Below are 26,682 nucleotides of genomic sequence, written 5' to 3'. Positions count from 1 at the left end.
ATCTGCAAACTTGGACACATTGCCCTTGGTCCCCAACTCCAAATCATCTATGTAGATTGTGAACAATTGTGGGCCCAACACGGATCCCTGAGGGACACCACTATCTACTGATCGCCAACCAGAGAAGCACCCATTAATCCCCACTCGTTGCTTTCTATTAATTAACCAATCCTCTATCCATGCTACTACTTTACCCTTAATGCCATGCTTCTTTATCTTATGCAACAATCTTTTGTGTGGCACCGTGTCAAAAGCTTTCTGGAAATCCAGATATACCACATCCATTGGCTCCCGTTATCTACCTCACTGGTAATGTCCTCAAAAAATTCCACTAAAGGCACGACCTGCCCTTTATGAACCCATGCTGCGTCTGCCCAATGGGACAATTTCCATCCAGATGCCTCACTATTTCTTCCTTGATGATAGATTTCAGCATCGTCCCTACTACCAAAGTTAAGCTAACTGGATCCAAGTTGCCAAATTCCTTGAATCCCATGGGCTCTTATCTTCACTATCAATCTCCTATGTGGGAATTTATCAAAAACCTGCCTGAAGTCCAAGTAGACAACGCCAAATGCATTGCCCGCATCGGCACACCTCGTCACCTGTTTGAAAAATTCAATCAAGTTGGTCAGACATGATCTGCCCTTAATAAAACCATGATGTGGAGATGCCGGCATTGGACTGGGGTGAGCACAATAAGAAGTCTTACAACACCAGGTTAAAGTCCAACAGGTTTATTTCAAACACGAGCTTTCGGAGCGTACCTGAGGAAGGAGCTGCGCTCCGAAAGCTCGTGTTTGAAAAAAACCTGTTGGACTTTAACTTGGTGTTGTAAGACTTCTTACTGTTAATAAAACCATACTGACTGTTCTTGATTAATCCCTGCCTCTCCAAATGCAGGTTAATTCTGTCTCTCAGAATTGCTTCTAATACTTTCCCCACCACTGAAGTTAGACTGACTGGCGTGGTTTATCCCTTCCTCCCTTTTAGGACCGGGATGAGGAGACATTTCTCCACACAAAGTGTTGTGAACTTTTTGGGTCCTGTTCATGGTCCGTTTTGGGAAGGTCCTGAGGTGGCACAGGATGCTATGTGAATGCAACTCTAACTGCAGTCCTGTCCCTTTAATGGGTGAAGGTGGCGTTGACGTCTGAGAGTCTGGCGCGTGCGCCCTGCAGCTGGCGCGAGGACTGATGGGAGACTCAGATCCAATATGGCTGAAGATCCCGGGGGAGTGACTTTGATTCACTCAATCGCTTTCTCTTCTCTTTTCCTTTCTCCTGTCGGTTCCCCAACATGGAAGAGCTCTCGATAGCGTGTTTCGGTTTCGTGTTGTCGTCGTCGCAATGCCAAAGAAAGGGAACAGAAAACGGCTGAAATACCGGGGAAACATTTCTTCTGAAGCAGGTGGGGAAAGAAGAAAAAGGCGAGGTGAAGCCGAACCTGCTGCTGGCCGCGGGGGCTTCCGCATGTCGCGCCCCCATTGGCTCGTATCACACTCCCATTGTTATCCGCGTCCGCCGATTGGCTGAGGGCGGCGTCAGTCATGGAGCTGAGCTCTGATCAAGTTAGGTGGCGCTCGGTCTTGGCATTGAACTCTGGGACTCCGCCTCAGCGTCTCTCCCGGTCGCTGTAATCGGTTAACCGGTGTGCGGGAGGTGGTACATGATAGAAGCGTTGTCATTACAATCTATGCCGAGAGGTACCCCGGAGTGAAGCCTGTTTGCAGCGAAGCACAAATACACTCGCATTAGGCAAACCACATACCGAGAGGCCCAAACTCCCCTTTTCAGGGAAGTAAAATGCCGTGTTGGAAATCTGAAAGAAAGGGCAACAGAAAATGCCGCAGATACTCCAGCCGCACCTGTTCTGGAGGGAATAGGCGTAGGGTGATTGGGAGCGGGGATCAAGCGGCAAAAGAAGGAAGATGAGGAGAGACTTTTGCCTTGAAAGTGGTACTGGGATAAGTAAAGGGACAAAAACCGGACCTAGGAGGAGCTGAAAATGACAAAAATAAAACATCACCAGCAACTGCTACCTTGGGGGCGGGCGGGGAGAGAAGAGGTTCTATCCTGCCTCCTATCCTATCACTGTTTGTTCTCTATTCAACTTCGCTGTCAATTATTTGACAGAATTGTTTCAATGTAGAAGAAGACCACTCGACCCATCATGTCTGCACCGGCTACCGGAATGAGCACTTCACTGAGTGCCATTCTTCTGCCGTTTCTCCATAACACTGCAAATTGTTTGTTTATTTTCAAATAATCAGCAAATACCCCCATCAATGCCTCCATTGAACCTTTTTCCATCATACTCTGGCACTGCACTCCAGATCCCAGTCACAGGTCACATGAAGAACGTTTTACTCCAGTCACTTTTCCTTTATTTTCAATTACTTTAAATCCGTGCCTTCTCATTCTTAATTTTTTCATGAGCAGGAACAGTTTCTTCCAATCTACTCTTGTCCAAATCCCTCATGATTTTGAATACATCTATCAAATCTCCTCTTCGCCACCTTCTCTCCAAGGAAGAGAATCACAACTTCTCCCCTCTTCATAACTAAAATTCCTCATTCCTGGAAGCATTCTTATAAACTTCCTTTTATTCCATGAGCTATAACCTTTCTCACAAGTTTGTTGGGCGGGACTGTGTCTAATACCTTTTGCATGTACAGATTGAGCATTCCTTATCTGAAATACCTGGGGCCGAAAGTGCCTCGGATTGTGGAATTTTTCTAATTTTGGAATACCTGTAATTGCTGATATAATGCTCACTCCAAAGGGGATGGGACCCAAGTCTAAGCACAAAATTCATTTAGATTTCATTTACAGATTCAACAAGACACCACAATTCAATATGTAATATTTTAAATTATTACATAATAAGCTGTACATTGAACCATAATTTATTGATCTTAAATCAAGCAAGGTTTAGTAAATTCATTCTGGGGATTAAATTCAAATTTCATGAAAAAGGATGAGCATGGACTGTGTCGGTTGGCTTTCTTAAATGGTTCTTAGAGTCTTCTGCATCATGAACAATGGTTTTTGTCATAACAGTCTCTGATTTTATAAACCGGCATGATTTCTTGTTCCGTTATGAATACATGCTGTTTTAGCCCGTCAATAAGTCCGGTGCACATTTTCACCATAATGTCTATGGGCACTTTTTCCACTGTGTTAACAATGTCATCCTCATGTTCACTGTTACCATCACGATCACCTTTGTTCAGAAACATTTCAGCTATTTCACCATTAGTCATTGAACAAACAACTGGAGCCTCGTTATCAATGTTGAGAACTTCTTAGATGTCCATTTCCTCCCACTTGATGGCATCCAAGGGTATTCCTTTTGCATATTCAAGGACGTCCAATATCAACATTTCCTCACTTGTCACACAAAATCCTTGAAACTCTTCACATTGTTCATCATCATCATTGAACATAGTCTTAGGCCACAGGTTGTGCCAGGCATGCACAAGGGTGACTTTTATCTATGTGGCTCCATGCATTAGCAACAGCATATATGGCATCCTTCACGTTAAGCACCCACGTCTCTGTTCACTGCTGCCAACATGCAGTCTTTTTACTCTTCACTGATGTAAGGACACCGTGGTCAGGTGGCTGAATTAATGAAGTCACTTTGAGGGGGGAGGGGGTGGGAATAGATGGCATAAACATTATTCTTGCCGGAAGGTTCAGCTGGGAGATGTGCAGAACAGTTGTCAAGAAATTATAAAATCTTGCAGTCGACAACCCAGCCCACCTTCCCTGCAGTGGGCACAAACTGCTGGTACAAAATGTTTGTGAATCAGAAAAGATGTCCCTGGTGATCCATGCCCTCTTTTTTGCATAATAATGATACTCGCTCCTTTAAAACAGCAAGGACGCATGCCCTTGCCTATCACAGCAAGTTTACACTTGTGAGTACCTGCTGCATTAACACATCCCAGCACAGTCATTCTGTCCTTGGCATTCTTAACACCTGTAGGGTCCTTCTCATCAGCTGTAGTCAGTGTCTTCTTGAGACAATAACGCCAGAACAGCGATGTTTCATCAAATTTGTTCTGGCATTGGATTTCCATCAGTGATCTTCGCAAACTCATCAATGAAATTCTCTGCTGCCTCGTGATCAGCACATTGTGGTTATTACGAAAAATCTTTGAAAATCTAATGCTGGGTCTTTTCATTTCTAGAACCAGCCTGCTGAATATTCAGTTACCTTCAATTTTAAGTATCATCATGGTAGATCTTTGCTTGCTTCATGATGAACATACCGTTAAACGGCATATGTTCATTCCGACGCTGGTGAATCTACTCTTTCAATACACAATCAAGATTTCCATTTTTCGCCTTCTGCAATGTTTTTCTATTTTTCATTAGCTTCTGCTCATCACTTTCAGCATAAAATTTTAACAATTTGTTCTTCACTTTCTTCAGTTCATAGAAGGTGGTTGTTCCAACACCATACTCTCTGATAGACCCCTTGCACACCATTGTCAAGGTTTTGCAATAACTTGACTTTGTGTGCACAAATGCTTCCTTTGTTTCTTTTCACTATTACCCACAGGCCTTTTTGACATTTTCAACAGTATTATGCACTAACGTCTGCTAAAAATAAGCTGACGTTTTGGCGCTAAAACAGCCCCGCCCGGCAACCTGCCCAGAGCCACTCATGGCATCAAGTCGGTGCTCAAAAGAAAAAGTGCGGATGTCAGAGATTTTTGCATCTCGGAAGTTTCGGCCAAGGGATTCTCAACCTGTACATCCTTGCATTCTATTACATTTCTAACCTTTCCCAGTTCTGATCAAAGGCCTGAAATGTTCATTTTGTTTCTCTTGCTGCAGATGTTACCTCGGCCGCTGATTTATTTACAGCATTTTCTGTTCCACCTTCCTTACATTAAGCAATTTGAGCTCATGCAAAGCTCTGTATCCAGAGTCTCAAGTCCCAGACGTTCATCACCCAAAAAAAAAACCTGAAGACCTAGATTGGTTCCTGATCCTGTTGCACTCAAAATTAAAAATTCTCATCCTTGTTTTCTAATCCTGTGTATCTCCCTAATCTTCTCCAGTCCAACAACCCTCTGATGTTTCCAAAAATGACTGACCTCTTTCAAATCTTCAGTTTTCATTGATGGCAGTGCCTTCAGTTACCTCGGACTTAAGCTCTGGAATTCCCTAAACTTCTCTCTAATTTTTTTTCTCAAGGCACTCCTGGCACTCTTTTAAAAACCTGCACTCTTTAAAAACCTATCTCTGTTCAAGTTTTTGGCCATCTAATATCTCCTTATGAGGCACTGTGCCACATTTTCCCACATATTGCTTTGAAGGACCTTGGTATTTTTTACTGCATCAAAAGATTATGTTTACCATTTTGCATAAGGCTACCCAGCCCTGCATGGAGTTTGTACGTTCTCTCCGTGTCTGCTTGGGTTTCCGCCAGGCGCTCTACTTTCCTCAACAATCCAAAGATATACAGGTTAGGTGGATTGGCCATGGTAAATTGCCCCTTAGTGTCCAAAAAAAAAAGGATTAGGTGGGGTTGTGGGAATAGGCTGAAGGTGTGGGCCTGGGTGAGGTGCTCCTTCAAAGGTTCGAAGCAGACTTAGTGGGCCGAATGGCCTGCAATGTAGGGATTCTATTTCTCTTAACTGACATTGACAGCACATACTGTACTGCTTCTGTATTATTTCTGAAATTCAGCTATCGGAATAACGCACTGCAGTACTTTCTCAAAATATGCTTTATCTCCAAACTGCAAAGGAATACCTCTCTCCTGCATTAATTAGGTATTTCTGTTTCTCTTATCAGCCATTTTTGGAACTACATGGTACGTGCTGTTAATTAGTGACAACTGAAGGTTGGGTGAAAGGTCACAGGCCTGAAATGTTAACTTCATTTCCCCTTCATAGATGCTGCCTGACGTAGAACATAGAACATAGAACAGTACAGCACAGAACAGGCCCTTCGGCCCTCGATGTTGTGCCGAACAATGATCACCCCACTTAAACCCACGTAACCCGTATACCCGTAACCCAACAATCCCCCCATTAACCCCCATTAACCTTACACTACGGGCAATTTAGCATGGCCAATCCACCTAACCTGCACATCTTTGGACTGTGGGAGGAAACCGGAGCACCCGGAGGAAACCCACGTGACGAATATTTTTAGCATTTTCTATTTTTCTTCCCGTTTTTCGGCATCTGTAGTAACTTGTTTTTCGAACATTTGTGCTACCTGTCCATGGCTGCTAGGAATAAGGTTGTGCTTGTTTAATTTGACATAATTTAGGAAGAAAGCACCATACAAGTTGCACTGAATTCATGCCTGCATTCCAGAGATTTAAAAGAAACGTTGTTTGCCCTGAGCTGTGGCTGTTGTGTGTCAATAATTTTCGAGAACAGCTGCAAATAATTCATGTTTAAATTTACTTAGATTCTTGACTTTTAGCTTGCTCTATGTCACAAAGCACGCTGATGTTATCTGTGAGGGTGTCCCAACTTGGAAACACGAGTTCATGGGGGTGTATAGTTTTGTTTTGGTGTGAGGAGATGAGTGAAACCCCAATGAGAAGAAATAGCCCAGTCGTCGTGCAGCAGTTATTTTTTTCTTAACAGACAATTTTATTGAGGTATTTTTTGGCATTGTAAACAGTAACAATATACATTAGTGTGCAGTTACCAATTACAAAAACCATAGTGCAAATAACAGTACCTCTCTCGCAAATAGACCCGCCTATTCTCACCCCCCCCCCCCCAAACTCTACACTATTCTACCCCCACCCCCCTGCTGACAATTAGTTCCCCGCGAAGAAGTCGATGAATGGTTGCCACCTCCGGGCGAACCCCGATAGTGATCCTCGTAAGGCTAACTTGATTTGTTCCAAGCTGAGAAAGCTTGCCATGTCCGACAGCCATACTTCGGTCTTTGGGGGCTTTGGGTCCCTCCAGGCCAACAGTATTCGTCGCCGGGCTATCAGGGAAGCAAAGGCCACAACGCCGGCCTCTATCCCCTCCTGGACTCCTGGGTCCTCTGACACCCCAAAAATCGCCACCTCTGGACTCATCGCCACCCTTATTTTCAGTACCCGGGATATGACGTCTGCAAATCCCTGCCAGTATCCCCTGAGTTTTGGACATGCCCAGAACATCTGGACATGGTTCGCTGGTCCTCCACCACATCTAGCACACTTGTCCTTCAGCCCAAAGAATTTGCTCATCCGGGCCACCGTCATGTGGGCCCGGTGAACTACCTTGAACTGAATCAGGCCGAGCCTGGCACATGTTGCGGTTGCATTTACCCTCCTCAGAGTGTCTGCCCATACGCCTCCCTCCAATTCCCCACCAAGCTCCTCCTCCCACTTGAGTTTCAGTTCCTTGGTCCCTGTGTCCTCTGCTCCCATAAGCTCCTGATAAATATCCAAGACTCTCCCCTCTCCTACCTCCCCCCTGGAAACTACCCTGTCCTGGATCCCCCTTAGTGGAAGGCGTGGAAAGGACGGACCTGTCTACGTACCGAATCCCGCACCTGCAAGTACCGAAAGTCATTCCCCCTTGCCCGCCCGAACTTCTCCTCCAGCGCTCTCATGTTCGCGAAGCTCCCTTCCAGGAACAAGTCGCCCATCCTTCCCACCTCTGCCCTCGCCATGCTCGAAACCCGCCGTCCATCTTCCCCGGGGAAAATCGGCGGTTGTCACATATTGGGGACCAGACCGACGCTCCCACTTCTCCCGCATGCTTCCTCCATTGGCCCCCAAACCTCCAGAGCCGCCACCACTATAGGGCTGGCGGGAGCGGCAGAGGAGCCGTGACCAGGGCTGCCAAGCTGGTGTCCCTGCACGAAGCAGCCTCCACCCGCTCCCAAACTGACCACGTACCCACCATCCATTTACTTATCGTGGCTATGTTAGCCGCCCACTAGTAGTTGCTGAGGTTCGACAACGCCAGTCCCCCCTCGTTACGGTTCCGTTCCAGCATTCCCCTCTTTACCTGGGTCGTCCCTACCCAAACAAATCCCAGGGTGATTTTATTGATCCTTTTAAAGAAGGACCGCGGAATGAAAATAGGGCAACACTGAAAAATAAACAGGAATCTCGGGAGGATCGTCATCTTCACCGTCTGTACTCTCCCCGCTAGTGACAGCGGGGCGCATTCCTCCTCCGAAACTCGCTCCTCATTTGCTCCACCAGCCTAGACAAGTTCAACTTCTGCATCTTGCCCCAGTCACGCGCCACTTGTATCCCTAAATACCTAAAACTTTCCCCAACCAGCCTAAACGGTAGCTCCCTCAGCCTATTCTCCTGACCCCTCGCCTGCACTACAAACATCTCACTTTTTGCCATGTTCAACTTGTAGCCCGAAAACCGACCAAATTCCCCTAGGATTTCCATAATCCCGTCCATCCTTGGCGCTCGATCCGACACGTACAAAAGCAGGTCATCCGCGTAGAGCGAGACCTTGTGTTTTATCCCCCCCCCTGACCATTCCCTTCCGTTGCCTTGCCGTTCTCTGAGCAATTGCCAGCGGTTCTATGGCCAACGCAAACAGCAGTGAGAGAGGGGGCATCCCTGTCTTGTCCCACGGTGTAGTCTAAAATACTCAGATGTCGTCCTGTTTGTCCTTACAGTAGCCTCCGGGGCCTGATGTAGCAGTCTAACCCAATCCAGTGCAGCAGTTATTAAATACTATTTTGTAAAGGAAAGACAAATACATACAAAAACCAGACTACTCTAATGTCATGCAATTAAGATGCATGAATTACTAAACACACAGTTTCTACAGAACATACCCCATTACAAAATGTATCTGCGATAGATAAATGTATCTGTAGACTTCCCGTCTTCAGCAAACTACAGCCAAATTGAATAACCAGCTATAGTTCCCACATATTGCAGGGATGATGCTCAAATCTGGGAACTGCCTTTTTCCTGGTCCAGCAAGGATATTTTAAAACTGCTGTTATGAAGGTTTTCTGTACTGCTTTGGCTCTAAGATTTAGATGCTTGTTTACTGTAAACTTACCTTCAGGCTTCGTGGCTGGGAATTGGCCTGTCCACTTTCTGAGACTGCTGCATTGTAACTGCCTCTCGTGGCTTCTCGGGGCCTGGGCAGTTATATCTTTGTTTCTAGGCAGCTGAATTGATGCAGAGCAAGGCCAGCAGCGCGTGTTCAATTTCTGTACTGGCTGAAGTTATTCATGAAGGCCCGGCTTCTCAACCTTGCGTTCGCCTCAGGTATGGTGATCCTCTGGTTATATCACCACTGGTCAGCCTCCCCCAAGGGGGAGCACTCTATGGTCATCTGAGATTATGGTGACTTTACCTTGTGCGTTCTGTATTTTCGTTTGTATTCGACTATACATTAACTTATATCTCATGGACCTTCCTGATCATCTATAATTTGTCTGTCCTCCATAATCTATTCACACTTAATTATTACATAAACTGCTGCTTTAACCTTGTTAACGGGAGAGATGCATAACAAACGAGGCCCTGCAAGTACTGTCTACCACTATCTCAATGCAGATTCATGACATACACAAAGCAGTACTGCTTTTTAGATGAGTGTTTGCTGAATAGTGAGGAAAGTAGCACAGCAAGAAACTTTCTAGGAACAGTGCATTTCGCCCATATGATGTGGCAGAACAGTTGTCAAATTTTATCTTTGGCCGGCGTTGGACTGGGGTGAACACAGTAAGAAGTCTTACAACACCAGTTTAAAGTCCAACAGGTTTGTTTCAAACACTAGCTTTCGGAGCACTGCTCCTTCCTCAGATGAATGAAGAAGTATGTTCTAGAAACATGTATGTTGACAAAGTCAAAGCTGCAAGACAATGCATTAAATGCGTGCATTTGCAGGTAATTAAGCCGTTACAGATCCAGAGATGGGGGCAACCCCAGGTTTTTAAAAAATAAATTTAGAGTACCCAATTATTTTTTCTAATTAAGGGGCACTTTAGCGTGGCCAATCCACCTACTCTGCACATTTTTGGGTTGTGGGGGCGAAACCCACGCAGACACGGGGAGAATGTGCAAACTCCACACGGACAGTGACCCAGAGCCGGGATCGAACCTGGGATCTCAGCGCCATGAGGCGGTTGTGCTAACCACTAGGCCACCGTGCTGCCCTTGGGAAACCCCAGGTTAAAGAGGTGTGAATTGTTTCAAGCCAGGACAATTGCTAGGATTTTGCAAGCCCAGGCCAGATGGTGGGGGATGAATAATACGACATGAATCCATGTTGAGGCCGTACTCATGTGTGCGGAACTTTATCTTCTGTGATGCCAATATTAAATAATCCGCGATTGACTCCACAATCTACGCTGTCCATTAATAATGCATATTCTGTAAATTTAATTAATTGTTGAGACAGAGTCAAGGTGTGGTGTCCTAAAAAAATAGGGGCAAAGTTTAAGTTTGTGTATGCTGCTATTCCCTGTTCGAACAGTTTTTCTGCATTCAGTTTGAGTCATTATCTGCTTTTGAACGTAATAGAGAGTTAGTTTTAACTATTTATGTAGTTTAACTGCATGGTTTGGAGGTGTTGCATAATTGAAAACTGAGCTGTCAGTGATCTGATTTAATAACTTGGCCACAATAATTAATTTCCTTTTTCTGTGGTGTTTAATCTCATCAGACCAGTTCTTAACGATTCCTCTGAAACTCCATGCATTTGTCCACCTTTATGAAAGAGAGACCAATTTCACCATCCTATGTGAAATAAGTTTGGGATGTTTATCCAATTTCAAGTGTTTGTGTTCAGAGGAAGAAAGTAAAGGTGTATGATGTATGTTGAGATTTGGAAACATGCAGTAGAATTTTTTTTCTTGCGCTTGTTCTCTGTACGTAGAAAAATAGTTTTTGTTAGGCTTCTACACACATTCTACTGTGCACAGACCCTCCAGTCACCCTTGCAAACTCATTGTAGTGGCAACAAATAATATTTCATTTCACCTTTTTATTGTGTATTAATTTACTATTGTTTAAACCTTTATTTCAGTTACTGTGGCAGATTATGCCGATTCAGATCCCGCTATCGTAAAGACTGGTAGAGTAAAGAAAGCTGTAGCGAATGCAATTCAGAAAGAAGGTTAGTTTGTGTGAATATTTTCAAACTATTACTTAAAGGTTTTGTCTAGCTTTTAATGTCTCTTAATCCCAAGTTTAAGGCTTCTAGCCACATTCTGCCACTAATTATTCAATTTTATCTTGATCAGTGACTTTGTCATCTGATTTGAGTTTAAAAAACCACAAGCAAATTAGCTGTATGATTGTTGACATTTCTCCTGTCATGTGCTTAATGTCATGTGCCTAATGTTAACAGGTAAGGCTGGCAGATTTCCTTCCCAATAGTACATTTGTGAGCCAAATGGGTTTTTAGGACAATGGTTTCATGATCATAGAACATACAGTGCCGAAGGATGCCATTCGGCCCATCGAGTCTGCAGCGACCCACTTAAGCCCTCACTTCCACCTTATCCCCGTAACCCAATAAACCCTCCTAACCTTTTGGTCACTAAGGGCAATTTATCATGACCAATTCACCTAACCTGCACGTCTTTGGACTGTGGGAGGAAACCCATGCAGACACGGGGAGAACAAAAGGACTTGTGCATTTTAATGCTGACTACTCTTGTTTGCAAAAATGTTATCTTAATCTATTGTAAACCTCCTTGTATATTCGTGTATTCCAGTGGCTGAATGTTTTACCAGACATTACTTGTGTGGAAGGATTGGCTTACAGAGTGTAGCCATCTGCCACTTCCAGAATACAAAATGGATGATCGCAATGACTGTAGGGAAATATGGACAATGTTAAGAAAGCAAGCAGACACAGAGCCTGTATGCATATTGGAGAAGGCAGCTCCCAGACCAGACTGAAACTACAGGTCAATTAACATATTGATGGCCCATCTCCGGGAACAAAAGAAAGACACTCAAGCAACTGATCTAGCTCCAGACATCCCGGTGCTAGTTCCCCAAACCGAAAGCGTAAACAAAGCAAGGCCAGTGGCCACCTAGGACACACCCAGCCATCAGGGCACCCACTCCTTTATTGGTCTAGATCAATACGAGTGATCAAGATACGGCCCAATTAATTGGGGCCAAGTTCAAGGTCCGTCCAAGAGCGCGTGAAGCCCCTTCGGGTATAAGAAGAAGGCCCCGAGAAAGAATCACTCTCTTGGACTCGGCTCTCAAAGCGGAGAGACCCGTCCACCAGCTGCACCAGCAGCAAGTAAGTCCAAGGTCGACGGTCGCTACCAGACGGACGACCTTAGCTGTTCTCCTGTACCCCTTCGAACCCAACGACCTCGGATCCGAACAACGGCCGTTGTTCCTCTGAATGAGTGGGCACCCGAAGTTAAGTATAGGGATTAGCTTTAGAGATAGTTTAGTTTGTGGTATTTTGTGCATGAGTAGATACTACTGTACTGTGTGTGTAAATAAATAGAACTGACTTTGAACTAACTAACTGGTGTATTGGCTCTTTGGTCAGTATTCGGGTTTGAACCTTGTGGCGGTACCGAAAGAACCTGGTGACTCTAGAGCAAACATAATTAGGATTAAGGAAGGCGACCATATTGACTGCCATATTTATAACCAGATAAATATAGCAACAAGAGGAATCATTCATAATTTTCTTTACATGTAGAGTTGACTCTGAAACTAAACCTGGCACTGAACAAATGTGAAACAAAAGTTTTATTTGCAGTGGTACATAAAATCCAGCTGTTTTAAACTTGAGATCTGTTACAATGCTTTTATTAAGTACAAATTTACAGGGTTTCTATTGCATTTTTTTCTAGCAGCTCTGGTATTTGGTTATTGTATAATATTGCATTTTAAATAGTTAGAGTGGAAAAAATCAACCCATTCTGGATGATTTATACAATTGCTATTGATTCTTGTATATAATTAGGTTTATTTAAGCCAGTATCCAATTCCTTGAAAACATTGTACACAAGCCAGTGTCCTTTTAATGTGCAATATCCTTTAGTTTGTCATATTCAATGCTCAACCAACTGGAAAGTTAACAGCTTTGGTGCTGTATTTTCAAGATGTTCTTTCCAGACTGAACCCAGGGGGTAAGAGAGGGAATCGTGTAGAATTGTACTGCCCGGGTGATTTACAGAGTTCATATGGATATAATTTAAAAATTTATACACTGTCTTTATATATCACTGAAATATTAGTGACACCACTAGCTCTAATTATATCAGTTGTAAGTTAAAATATTTCTCATGAAATATAACTTGTTGTGGTAAACCCTTCAGAATTACAGGTTTGTACAGTTTAATGATAAGCAAACACTGACAATTTAGTGGTTTTATTTTAGTAAAGTTGCTGTGTGGTTTGGAAGCGTCTCAAGTCCCTGTGACAGAAGAGGCTCTTTCCTCTGTTCCTATCGACCATTTGGACTGTAACAGCAGTGATGAAGTAGACGTTGATGGCCACTCAACAGAGTTGAAAGTTTCGAGGAAAAAGAAAAGCAAAAGACAGCAAGGTAATTCACTCTTAATATTGCAACAAAGACATTGCAAAAGTGGCTGGAAGGTTGTCCAAAACTCTTGATGGTATATTTTTCAATTCAAGTTAACTTTATTGCCTTTTTTTACTTGTCTTGTGATTATAAGCATATGTTGCGGGACCAATAAATGTTTGTTTAAAGTAGACAAAATATAAATTCCCATTTACCCGCAAGGAAATAAAGCAACAAGATTCACAGTTTTAAACAAAAAGATTTTTATTTGTAATCTACAATATCTACATTGTACTCTAAAACATTCAGAATTAACATGAGGTAAATGTGGTTAATAGACAAACTGTGGTTAAACACATCACATTGCACATTAAATGGCAGATGTAATCAGATCCCATGGATTTCTCAGCCAGCCACCCACCCACCCAGACGTCAGTGACCAGTGTGGGTCTCAAAATCGCATTAAAACTCATGGCTCCCTCGCATGAGATTTCAACTTCTCATTTTCGATGATATAGCTTCTGAATTCCTTGAAAAGCAGCTTCAACTAGGATTTCCTCAATATCTGTTCACCTCCTGATTGGGATTCACAAAACTGATGCTGTCTGTAAAATTCAGACTCTTCGGCCAGTATATTATTCAAATGTTTTACCCAGGGGCCCTTACTTGCGAGATGAACAAAGGACCGACACAAGTTCGCAATTCACAATTTAACAAAAGACCCTGCTCCCATGCCCACATGTCTGTTCTTGGCCTGCTGCAATGTTCCAGTGAAGCTCAACGCAAACTGGAGGAACAACATCTCATCTTCCGGTTAGGCATGCCTTCCGTCCTGAACGTCAAATTCAACCACTTCAGATGATCAGCTCTACCCCACCTCAACCCCTTTGTTTTCATTTAATTTTAACTGTCTTTTACCATTTCTTTCTTTTTTAATATATATTTAATTCCCCCCCACCCCCCAATCTTATCCACCTTTCCTTCACCTTTCTCCTCTGCTTTCCCCTTCCCCTCCCCTCACATCTACAGTTCATCCTCTGATAGTTTCCCTGCTGTTTGACCTTTCACACCTTTTGTCCACTCTGGGGACTGCCATTAGCACTCTTTCCCCTTGGTTTCTGTGGCCATTAGCACCGGGTTTCCCTGGGTTTCTGTGGCAATGACTCAACTTTCATTCTCGCTCCACAGTATAAATATTTACCACTTTCTATGTCTGTTAGCTTTGACAAAGAGTCATCGGACTCAAAACGTTAGCTCTTTTCTCCCCCTACAGATGCTTCCAGACCTGCTGAGGTTTTCCAGCATTTTCTCTTTCGTTTCAGATTCCAGCATCCCCAGTAATTTGCTTTTATTTTTTTCACAATTCAACTAAGTTTATTTTCAAACACAGTAAAACAGTTTATTCCCCCAAATTATCCCAACTATAATATGCCTAAGGTTCTTAATATTACCTGTACTGATGAATTGGATCGAGCTGTAGGTCCAATCCTCTGAGTCTCGGTCATCTCATGGCCTTTGTCTGCGAAGTTTGGTCTCGTATGCTGCTTCCTTCTGACCTCTAGTCCACCATTGAGAATTCTCCACTGCCTCAGCATCGAGTCTTGGCTGGGGATGGTTTCTGGGCGCTTCTTTCTTAGCCCCCTCTTCGAGCCCTTCCAGAAACTTCTCTGGCCCTCAACCAATGAGGTCACTGGATGGGGGTTGCAACACCCAATCAAGTTGCTGGTTGCAACTCTGCAGGGCACCAGGAACTCTCCCCAAAGGTCCATCCTTGGGTGCGTTGTCTGCGCGTAATCTTATCCCATATAAGATGGTCTAGGTGCCCTGAAGTCTGACTTCATCTGGGCAATCCACAACAATTGATCCATTTGAATGGGGCTGTTTACCTTCCGCAAGCCCAGACTTGCCCAAGTTGTCTGTCTCTGTCCAGTGAATTCGATTTTGGTTGCTTAACTTCCCACCAGGCCTGTCTGTGGTTCTGACTGGCTTTAATTTAAGTGTCCAATCCTGTATTGAGCCTAAGATTCAGGCCGTTGCCCATTTTGCCGCACTGAACTCCAATCTCTTATTATCAACGCACTTCCAAGTCTCTTGCAAACTACAAGCTTCACTAAGATGGTTCTGCCCGGTGTTTCTATGTATTCCAGTCCCCTGGCTGTACTTCTCCATAAATGGCTCCCAGGGCTTATCTGAGCCCTGATTGCCAGGCACAAAACCAGTGACCCTCTTCCACCTTCTCAGCTCCCCACGACTATAAGCTCTAACTGCTGGATCCTGCTAACATCTAAAGCGCACAAGGTTGAAACTGGTGCCCTCAGCTGAACAATGGCGCCAGAGTTTCCCCATTCCTTCACTGCCTAAAGCTAGCGAACGGCGGTCCCTTTTTGATATGGAGCCTCTTGCCCTGTTGCAGAACATGGAGATAAATTGAAACCATAGAACCTTCTTAAGTACCACCCATCTTGACAATGTAATCTTCCAGAGTTTACTGAATGCTTTTAAACTTATTCAGCAATAACTTCCATTTAAAAAAAAAAAAAAAAATCCTCTAGGCTGCACTGTTTTGCAAGCAGCGTACATATCACGTTACCAGCTAAGTAAGCTCTCCCGCTGTTATAAGATCCGACCTTTTTAGCTGTCGACCCCTCAAGTCAGTGTGTCCCCATGCTTCTAGATGTAATAGATTCCAAACCGCTTTCGTTGCATTTATCCAATTTTCCACTTTAATCTTCCCAGAACTAAGAATTACTTATGAACCATGAATTAGATATAGTGTATTTCTGTTAAAAGGAATTTTAAGCTTGACTGCACAAAACTGCCTGCTGCACTAATGTGCACATTGCATGAATTGTATTTACTTGGGCTTCCTCCGAGTGAGCCAACCTCCTTCCCTCTGCAGTTCTTGCAACGCACTTGAGTAAGCACCAGACAATTGCGCATAAGAAACCAACTTTTTTCACAGCATGGAATGTCAAGTCTCTGAAGTCCAAGAGTATCATTGGGTTTCACTCTCATCAGCTACCCGACCAGCACTGGAAACACTCCTTTATATACCTTGCAAAGTGTACCTCCTACATAAACTCAAATTTCACAAATAACACTATCTAACTCCTTCATGATTAAGAACCTCCAAATTTGATGATTTTGCTCCAGACCTTCCCAAAGCTCGTTTGTTTACCCAAATTATAACAGATCCACTCTATAATTTAGTTAACCCCTTTGCTTATATTTGTTACACTTATCACTCAAGTTATACATTAATCTCTCATGTTCAATGTTTGAGTCACTTATTTCCTTGCCGATGATTCTGGAATTAAATATAATTAGTTCCCCCTTGCTCACAGGCAGATGCCTACATTTCCATCTCTCTTAGCCAGACAGCCTAGTGTCCCAGTGACCAGTTATGGTTGATACAGTTCAGTTTGATTAACTCTTCTCCAACATGTCCCAATACCTTCAACTCCGAGCTGTGTTAAACAAAGGCTGATAGCTGACAGTATCATTGAAGATTCTTGGCCTTCAGGGGAATATGGATATGCAATCACACAAGCAGAAGCTGTACAATTGATATAATTGTAAAATCCCACTGTTTCATAATTTGTAATTCTCAGATGCTTTGATTGATATCTACCTCAAATAGTATACAAATTGTCTGTGTGCTATATTTGCTCTCCATCAGACTTACCCCACAAGTCAAGTACCATGCTCAAATTCCTGTCATACTTCAGAAAAAGTACTGAACAAAAGCGATCCTTTGGTACAGAAGCTGAATCGTCTTAAATGCCAAGCGACTATCAGTTACAATTGTCAGGCCTGTGAAACAATTAAACTAATCTTGTCCCAGGCAAAATTATGATGTTTTAAACATATACATGCGCATCATTATGGAAAGGAAGTTTTATAATGTAGCGTGCTATATTATCCCCTTGCTATAACATCACTGAATCATATGTTTCTACTTGTTGGAATGTTTTCCTCCCCATCCCTAATAGAGAATGCAGAGGATTGCGGACAACAGTACCCTATAGATATTTGGTTGTTTCTGGCATCCTACATACGACCTGAGGATGTTGCGAAGTTTGCTCTAATTTGTAAAAATGCCTGGACTGTTACCTGTACTGCTGCATTTTGGACCAGGTTATACAGGAGGTGAGATGCTTTGATTACTTTTTGTTCTGTAAACTATTGCCAACTGTAGAGGTTGATTTCAGAAGTTATTTACCGAGGCAGTAAAGGGGCTTGATGATTTTCTTTTTATAAAAGGAATTTGTGTGTCCTTTCAGAACAGCAAACATACTTATTTATCAGACTCTTGAAACAAATTAAGTGGAATTTTCAAGTGCACTTGCAAATTGTCTGCCTTAGCATATCAAGTACTTGGAATAATAAATGGATTCATAGTGAACAGATGCCCAGTTCTCCCTTCACCATTTTCCTAGTGTCAATGACAATCTCTGCTTCAAGGCTGATATGCAAATTGTTGATCAGCCAAACCTCTCCTTTCCTTCCATGGCCTCATACACTTTGCAACTAATCTGTGAGAATCTGTAGCGCTGGTTCCTTAATTGCGTTTCAAATTTTGTAACCTATTCATTTAAAAGTGCTCACTACCACCTTCACAACTTTGCCTGACTCCAGCACTTATTTACCCACTGTTGCCAAAAATTGCCTTGTCACATCTAGGTTCAATTTCTCTCCTTGCTGGCCAACCCCCTCCACAGATTTCAGCTCATTCAAAATACCGCCATCTGCATTCTATTGAATGTTAACTGTCACATGAACCCATCCCTCCCCAGCTCTGCAGCCATCTCCAGCCTTCCGTGGAATTCATTAAATTGCCACTGCCTTTCCTCTGTATTCAGTGGCAGAACCAACTCTTAGCCCTACTGTTTGCAACTAGTTGTTAAACTCCTGTCTTTAACAGCATTCAGAAATGCTGTATGTTTGACCAAACCTTCAGTTATCTTTCACTTTCCTCATAATAACAGTACCTGTTCATTTTCCTCTGTGGAATTTTATATTTTAAAAAATTATTTGGAAATTTCCACAGCAAAACAGGTTCAGTTGAGCTGAATAAAGCTGCCTAATTGGATGCTTGCACTATCTAACAGGTGCAACCACACACACAATGGAGATGTGCAGAAGGCGAAACATCAGGATCAGTTCCATGATATGGTGCAGAGGGTGCTTAACTCATTTCAAAAACCCTCTGATTTAATTTGGTCATCCGGAAGCCCCTCACTTCCATAAGGATAGCAATTACAATTTCCTATTCCTTGTGATACTTACATTTCTGTTACGTGAAACTCTTTTGGTTGATTTTCTTTGCTCTTTCTGAGGGAATAATTTCCCTGTGATTGGTGGACCAAAACTGTCCATAGTAGTGCAAGGTAAGAAATGCTCTAATGTAAATTGAGACAATGCTTTTTAAATCTTGTATATTTTCAAGAATTCTCTTTAAGGTTAAGTCATGTTTGGGATTGTGAATTTTTTGATGTGCATGCAAACTTTGATGCCAGAATTCTCTGAACTTCCCAAACAGTGATTTATGTTCTGTGTGCTTACAGCTTTGAACTTCATAAAAGTCTAGCATTCCAAATACACTTAAATTCTGTACTGATTGCTTGCAGTACAGTCTTTATTTGGTTCTTTATTGAAACATACCAGCTAAATTGGCTGCGACTGAAACGGAGTATGTTCACCCAGCTCAAATCAGAATTTTTGCCGTGTGGGTTTAAATGATTTACTGTGAGCATTAATACTTTGCATTCCACAACTGCTCAGTTGATACTGATGGTAGTAGCTCCTTATAAACTGAAGTATACAACCGAATCTAGTTATTTTTTTTCCAATGTAAAGTGGGTCAGAAGTACAAACATTTATCTGGCAGACAAAACGCAACGCTTTTTCATTAATTGTCAGCAGTGGTGAGAGCAATTAAACATAATCATCAACATTGACTTAATTAGATTACTACTTCCACTTTTACATTTCTATCCCTCGAAACAGTGACTAGTTTGGTCGCTGGTTATGGAAATAATGGATAAGTGTAATTTTAGCCACTAAATTCTTGATCTGTCCAGGAACTAAATTGTATGATATAGTGAAACCTATAAATTACAAACTGCTTTGGGGCAGCAGCTGTTTTTGACAGATATCTTTATGTTCTGGATGATCATTGTATTCTCAGTGTCCAAAAGAAATTCAGCCAAATGGAGTATTTTTTATTCCAAATGCATCATGGCAGATTAAGTGCTCTTTCCCTGGGTTAGAGCTGTGCAAGCATCCTATCCCAGCAATAGAGCAGATTCTCTACTGCTAGGACGCTGGGTAAAGAGTCTGCATTCTGCAAAAGCCAGTTATTTCAGAAAATCTGCTGGCACCTTGTGCAATATGTGTTTCCTATGTTTTAGGTTGCAAAGGGACTGGTGTGTGTTGAAGGTTGTTTATAGTTTATAATTTGCAAATGTATGTGGTTTCAGAGTGCCTCCTACACATTTTACCATTCAAGTTATTTAGGCCTGTTGAGTGTCTTTGTTTGCTACTGTCCTTTTTTTGGGAGTGCCTGTTTATATAGGTTTCACTATATGTGTACATTAAGAATCTATTTTTTAACATTCAAGTCAATCTTGAAGTCATATTTGCTGTGCTTTCACTTAACTGATCTATAAATATACGTAATATACAGGTACTACTGTTCAGATGTGTACTTGCCTGTACGTTTGCAACGCGAGGTCATAGGAAAGTTGGGTTCCCTGCGTGCCTGTGTGATCCGTTCTTTGTACCACATGTATGAACCATTTCGCGCTCGTATATCAGACAAACCTGCAATTCCTGAGTCTACTCCAAACACATTACAGAACTGTAGTGTAAGTGGAAACTTAATCCTTTGATATTTCCCATTATTTAGACCAGTACGTTTTGGTTAAATTAGAAATCTTCGCTTGTGATTTAAAAACCCGAATCCAAAGTTCTCTTGATTGTGTTAACTTGTACTATGCTGTGAAAAGAAGATTTCATTATGTATGTAGTTACCAAAACGGCATTATTTTATGAAAACCTTTAGTTAAAAGCTAACATACTGGAAAAGATGCTAATGGAATAAAATTGATTTTAATGTTGCAATGTTGCCACTACAAAAACTTGTTGTGGAGTGAGTTTGAGATTTTTGCTCCCCCATACTAAGCATAACAATCTAATGTAGATGAAAGTGCATTGTAAGATACGCTTAAAACCATCACTGGGCCATGCTTTTACAAATGTTGTTAACACTAAGTTTTGATACTCCAATTTAATTTGCAATTTAGAAGCTTGCCTTTTTAAAAATTACACCTATTTCCTAAATCTTGCATTCACAGAATGACACATGGACATTTCTGTTTTAAAGCTGAAGGTTTGTTGAAACTTAAAATGCGTTGAAGTAGGTTTGTTTTGAGGCAATCTTTTAGATTTTCGGTGCAGCAAAAGGGGCAAAATTAAGTGATATGTGTTCTTCTGACTGGCTACAAAAATGTCTTTGCTAATTCACAAAAACTGTCCATGGAAATGTACAAATCTATATTGAAGCTCACTGCACCTGTTAAATGATTTGGTTAACTAAAAACATTATCATGTTTGTACAAACTGTGTAGTCATTGAGGCTGCAATTTTTCATTCTTTTCTGTCCTCTTCTGATATAAATCACAAATTGTGTCTGAAGCTGACGGAGCATTTCATATATTCTGTTTCTAGTGCTTGCTCTACTGGTGCAAGAAGGGAAGTGGTAATAGATCAGACCAAAGATGGGAGTTCAACTACAAATTCAAAAAACAGGTGTGCAATTGAAAATTTAAGTTTGTGATTATTGCTTTGTTCTAAAGATGGTATCATTTCATTTTGAGTTCTCAGCTGTAATAGTGCTTACTTCAGAATCTTTAGGATATTAAATTATGGTACTATTTTGAAGCTGTATTTCCACTTTTCACCTCTACAAAATGTCTGAATCATTGTGGCATGGTCCCAGAAATGTGAGTCACAAAATGATAAAATGTAGGTTTGTTTAATTTATAATTGTAGTAATGTCACTGTTAGGAAATGCCAAGCAAGCTCCAACTTGCTCCCCGGGTTCTTTTTGTTGGGCCAGAGTAGTGAGATGTATATTTTAGGGGGGAGGTGATTGTTGGGCCAGAGCAATGAGATGTATATTTTAGGGGGAGGTGATTGTTGGGCCAGAGCAGTGAGATGTATATTTTAGGGGGAGGTGATTGTTGGGCCAGAGCAGTGAGATGTATATTTTAGGGGGAGGTGATTGTTTGGCCAGAGCAATGAGATGTATATTTTAGGGGGAGGTGAACTATTTTGTGGTGATTGGAAGAGCCAAAATTCAATCATGGGCTGAACAGAGTTGCTGGCCAAACAGAAGTTCACTGAAGCAGGGAAGTTCCCTAATCTATTTCTCTTGCTTAACTTTCCAGCTTCTGTTGTCATACTATATGACTGTTTTATGACTGTTTTATGTATAAATCCTGAACTGTTTTGTTAACTTCAAGTAGATATTTTAAATACTTTACCCACCTCCCAAGTAGATCAGATTTATGCAGGGAGTACCTGAGACCTACAGACTAAAAAAGTTCCGTGTTTGATTTGACATGAGTTTGCTGACCTTACCTAGGATAATATAAATCTTATTTTTGGCCTTGCCACCGCTGGATTAGGAGGTAAAAATTGGCCAGGATTTCAATTTCATATCATTATCCAGATCCCCTTCATAGAAGACGTTTGTTTAGGACAACTTAGCTCTAATATCCCTCAGAATCAAATAGCCTTTAAATGTTATTGTTAAAGCTGCTGGCATATCAGGCTCTTCGGCAAGTTGCTAGAGGGTGATTATGTGTGAATCGCATATGCAGCAAAGTATTCACACCTTAAGGAGATTTGAAGGGAAATGTACCAAAATAATTAAATATCCAATCATTGGTAAGCTTTGTAAGAAGAATACTTATTGAAACGTTTTGGTTTTATGTTTCAAAATTTGCTGTCAAACCTTTGTTGTATTGCAATAAATTAGTTGAGGTTGGAATGGAAGCAATTCGGTTTTAAATTGCTCAGTATATGTATATATCACAATTTGTCTCCTCCAGTCTCTCAAGTTAAAGAATGGCTCTCGAAATGGGCTTCAGTTTCCAAGGCAATATGAACAGGTACACAAGAACCCTGACCAAGACTGCTACTTGTTGCAAATCACTACCCTCAATTTCATCTTCACGCCAGTGGTTATGGGAATGACTCTAGCATTGGTAAGAGCAAATCTGAACATTCCAAAGGTGAATTTCAAAGCAAAGTAGTGTGCGAGATGTCGAACTGTTTTGTTTCCTCCCTCTGACCCCTGTTAAATTACTGAGTGAACTGACCACACATTCAGGAACAATTAAGAGAGGGGGAAGTCATCATTGAGGGAAATGACAACTTTCTGATAACATCTTGTCCTAAATCACCTGAGTCCATGCCCTTGCAGCTTAACTATTGGTTCTCAGGATTAGGGATAACTGGAAAAATCTCAAATTCCTGTAGATTGTTCAGATGGAGTTGAAAATTATTGGCTCATAATTTTTAAAATGTTGTGTATTGTGTGAATCGCATATGCCTTAGGTTATGAATTCTCTTAAACTTAGTATATCTTTAATTCTTTCAACTCTGTGCAAGGGTGATAAAACACATTTTTAATTACAAACAGGAAATGTCAAGCACATGGAAGTGCTCAAAATGGTTGTGTCCTTTAGCTCCTATTCAGTCACATACTTGTATGTATTCATGGTAGCCCTAGAATCAACCAGTTAGGCACTGAATATATCATCCAAATGCTTTTGTACACAATCTGTGTGGCATACTGTTCATTGAATAAAAGCAACCTGTTTCCCAGACTGGCTTCTCAAGATTCTCATGGATATAAGAAGCAGCCACTCCAGTTATTTATGGAGATCTAGTTGCAAATGACATACTAGGCTGCAGTTATGGCATTGGAACTGCTTGCAGTGTTTTGATATAGAGTTTTTTGATATTGAGTGTTTTGATATTGGGCAGCACGGTAGCATGGTGGTTAGCATAAATGCTTCACAGCTCCAGGGTCCCAGGTTCGATTCCCGGCTGGGCCACTGTCTGTGCGGAGTCTGCATGTCCTCCCCGTGTGTGCGTGGGTTTCCTCCGGGTGCTCCGGTTTCTTCCCACAGTCCAAAGATGTGCGGGTTAGGTGGATTGGCCATGCTAAATTGCCCGTAGTGTCCTAATAAAGTAAGGTTAAGGGGGGGGGTTGTTGGGTTACGGGTATAGGGTGGATACGTGGGTTTAAGTAGGGTGATCATGGCTCGGCACAACATCGAGGGCCGAAGGGCCTGTTCTGTGCTGTACTGTTCTATGTCTATGTAGAATTGGACTAGTCGGAAAGGAGCTTAATTAACTTCCTTTCTATTTAACCATTGCATAAAATGATACAAAGTTCTTTTGTCTAAACTGACTTCAACGATTGGTATCATTTTAATTCTGTAAAAAAGTTACGATTAAACCAGTTTTGTGCTTTAGTCTGTTGTGGAAAAAAGTCTAGTGTGACTGATGGTTGTTTATCTTATGTTATGAAATGGCCATGATCGAAATCCTCGATGAAATTTGAGATTGCTTGTTTATCTAGGACTTGCTATCCCAGATTTCATATGGTTCAAGTTGTAGGAAGCATAAGGTTCTTATTCGAAATGAAATGAAATGAAAATTGCTTATTGTCACGAGTTGGCTTCAATGAAGTTACTGTGAAAAGCCCCTAGTCGCCACATTCCGGCGCCTGTCCGGGGAGGCTGGTACGGGAATCGAACCGTGCTGCTGGCCTGCTTGGTCTGCTTTAAAAGCCAGCGATTTAGCTGAGTGAGCTAAACCAGCCCCTGGTTCGAGCTAACTTCTGTGTTGGTCATGAGAAATAGCTGTGGAAGCTCAGATCTTAACCCTTTATTTCTTTTTGCTTTGAAGGAATAATCACACTCTGAAGTCCAAAATCTATTCAACAAAATTTATTTTGTCATTTATTTATTATGTGACAGATTACACAGATTTTATTTTGCATTCCAACAATGACTGCACTTTAAAGGTACTTGGCTGTAATCATGAGATTGTGACAAACCTTGTAGATCGCAAGTCCTTTTCTTTTCTCTTGCAGTTTACAATAAGTGTGAGCACTGATATGAGGCACCACCGTGTCAGGATGCTGTTCCAAGACTCTCCACTTCCACATGGGAAGAAGCCGAAAAAGGACCAAGGACTCCAGGTTATATTGGACCCTGTGCATAGTGTGCGTTTACTGGACTGGTGGCACCCACAGTATCCCTTTTCTGCCAAGATTTAATACTATTTCCCTTTGGAGCAACATAACATGAAAATGTTGGACAAAAATTGGGCACTGGAAAGTGCTTTACATGGTAGACATGGAAAATGAGTTCAGTTTTTAGAGCAAGGATTTATGGAATTTTGAAATTCATGTTTCTGTTATGTCAACGGTAAAATTAGCAACTGAAGTGTAAAAATTGAGAGCTGGAATGTTAACACTATTTGGAACCCCAGATCTGAGAAAGAGAAAACCAATCTCACTTCTGAACGGAATTCATATAAAGGATGCACTCAACATTACAACTCTCTGTTCTTATTTTGTATTAACTTTTCAGAATGTCTGAAATGTGGCATAAGCCAGTTTTCTCTTGTCTTGGAATATAATGAAATTGTTTCTCAAACACTTGAACTGATGTACAAAGCATAGGACAATTACTAGCTTGCAATTATCCCCTCACTTTGGGTGAGTTTGTGCAATAGGCTTTGTTTCCCTAGTCCGAATGACAACCAATATAAAATGTTCTTTTGTAATGTTTCCACTAAAGATGGTGATGAAATTGAGTTGCTAGAAACAAGGCTTTGTTACTTTTGAGGGCAATAAATGTAGCTCAGGTTAAAAATCGCAATGTATCTCAGATCGACGTGAATTGCAAGAAAAATTAGAGTCCCCAGTCAGTTCATTCCCTAGAAAATATTTGTGAAGAATGCTGTTTTGAAATTTGACGTTTTTTGCACTCTTCACTCCTTCCATTATTTTAATTCTAAAGCATCAGATACGGAATAAAATGAAATTGTGTCTTAGCTTTTGTTTTGTGTAACTTGAGGGGAAGCGGTGTTTGCCAGACAGTACCTAGAGTAGGAACACTAACTTAGTCGTCAACCTTAGAAATGAGCAAAAGGAGTTGGAATTGTGAGGATGTAAACTTGAACACATTCACTCCATGTCTGGGCCATTATGGAGCCAAGTCTGTGGAACATCATTTTCATTGCCACATATGGTACTTGGAAAATAGTCTGATCACATTTTTGTAGGTGGTGGGTGGCAACAATATCTTCCTTGATCTTCTCTCAAAAAAATGTAATTTAAACATTTTACTTGGTGTCACTGGGCAGGAATTGCAGTGAGTGGTAGCTGTGCACAAAGTGAGAGAGATGCTGATTATTATTGAATTCCAGAATCTAAAAAATGGCTAATCTTCTAAGTTGCAAAACTTTTTTCCATTGCAAACCTGTTGCTTGGTGCAGTTTACTGTTTGTTCGGGAAAGTCTATTGAGCTGTATTTTGTACGCTTTTGTTTTCACTACTTAACCACTGTCTGAGTCCTCTGAAGACTAAAACTCAGGGCAAGACTGAATATTGTGATGATCTAACCTGGAATGCTGTCTGACATGCTGCTTAAATGAAGTAAAATAATAAGTTAAATTTCAAAGTCGCATTACATTTCTAAACAGGATCAAGTACTGTGAGATTTGAATTGTGAAATTCAAAAATAATCATTGAATACAAAATCATGTATGCAGATGAGTCTACTATTTCAGGTTGAGAAATTTGAGAAACAGGCCATTGCTCTCTAAAGCAAAACTGATTTATGCACAGAACAATTTCAGCTTGCATGGATCTAATAACATGAATATTTCAGTGTAGCTTGAAGCCTGCGCCAAGTGCTATTTTTCTTTCCCCCAAATGGACACTTGTGTGAAAATGTAAAGTTCAAGTATTTTGAGTTTCTTTTGTCATTGGTCTTAAAGCTCTGTTTCTCATTAAATATGCAAAAGCACAGCATGTTAAGAGACGATTTTGTGGACAGATTACAGATGCAGTGGTCCCAAAATAATGTGGAATGTGCAGAAAA

General features: G+C 41.6%; 1 protein-coding gene across 1 annotated transcript; it reads left to right on the top strand.

The window, feature by feature from the left end:
• The first annotated feature begins 1,189 nt into the window (after positions 1 to 1,189).
• Positions 1,190 to 26,259, top strand: tmem183a (transmembrane protein 183A). Its single transcript, XM_038819905.1, has 8 exons — positions 1,190 to 1,410; positions 11,006 to 11,095; positions 13,343 to 13,510; positions 17,479 to 17,635; positions 20,175 to 20,355; positions 21,218 to 21,298; positions 22,606 to 22,761; positions 24,663 to 26,259. Exons 1-8 carry the CDS (start codon positions 1,350 to 1,352, stop codon positions 24,846 to 24,848), a joined length of 1,080 nt encoding a protein of 359 aa, XP_038675833.1. The 5' UTR covers positions 1,190 to 1,349; the 3' UTR covers positions 24,849 to 26,259.
• The last annotated feature ends 423 nt before the right edge of the window (positions 26,260 to 26,682 follow it).

Source organism: Scyliorhinus canicula, chromosome 15 (assembly GCF_902713615.1).
Source record: "Scyliorhinus canicula chromosome 15, sScyCan1.1, whole genome shotgun sequence".
NCBI lineage: Eukaryota > Metazoa > Chordata > Chondrichthyes > Carcharhiniformes > Scyliorhinidae > Scyliorhinus > Scyliorhinus canicula.
Note: the sequence above shows the minus strand (reverse complement) of the source record. Positions and strands in the feature narration are given on the sequence as shown.

Coding starts and splice junctions, on each gene's coding strand:
- tmem183a (XM_038819905.1), top strand. CDS start 1,350: ATGCCAAAGAAAGGGAACAGAAAACGGCTGAAATACCGGGGAAACATT. Junction 17,636..20,174: donor TGGACCAGGTTATACAGGAG/GTGAGATGCTTT, acceptor CGTAATATACAG/GTACTACTGTTCAGATGTGT. Junction 20,356..21,217: donor ACACATTACAGAACTGTAGT/GTAAGTGGAAAC, acceptor TTCTGTTTCTAG/TGCTTGCTCTACTGGTGCAA.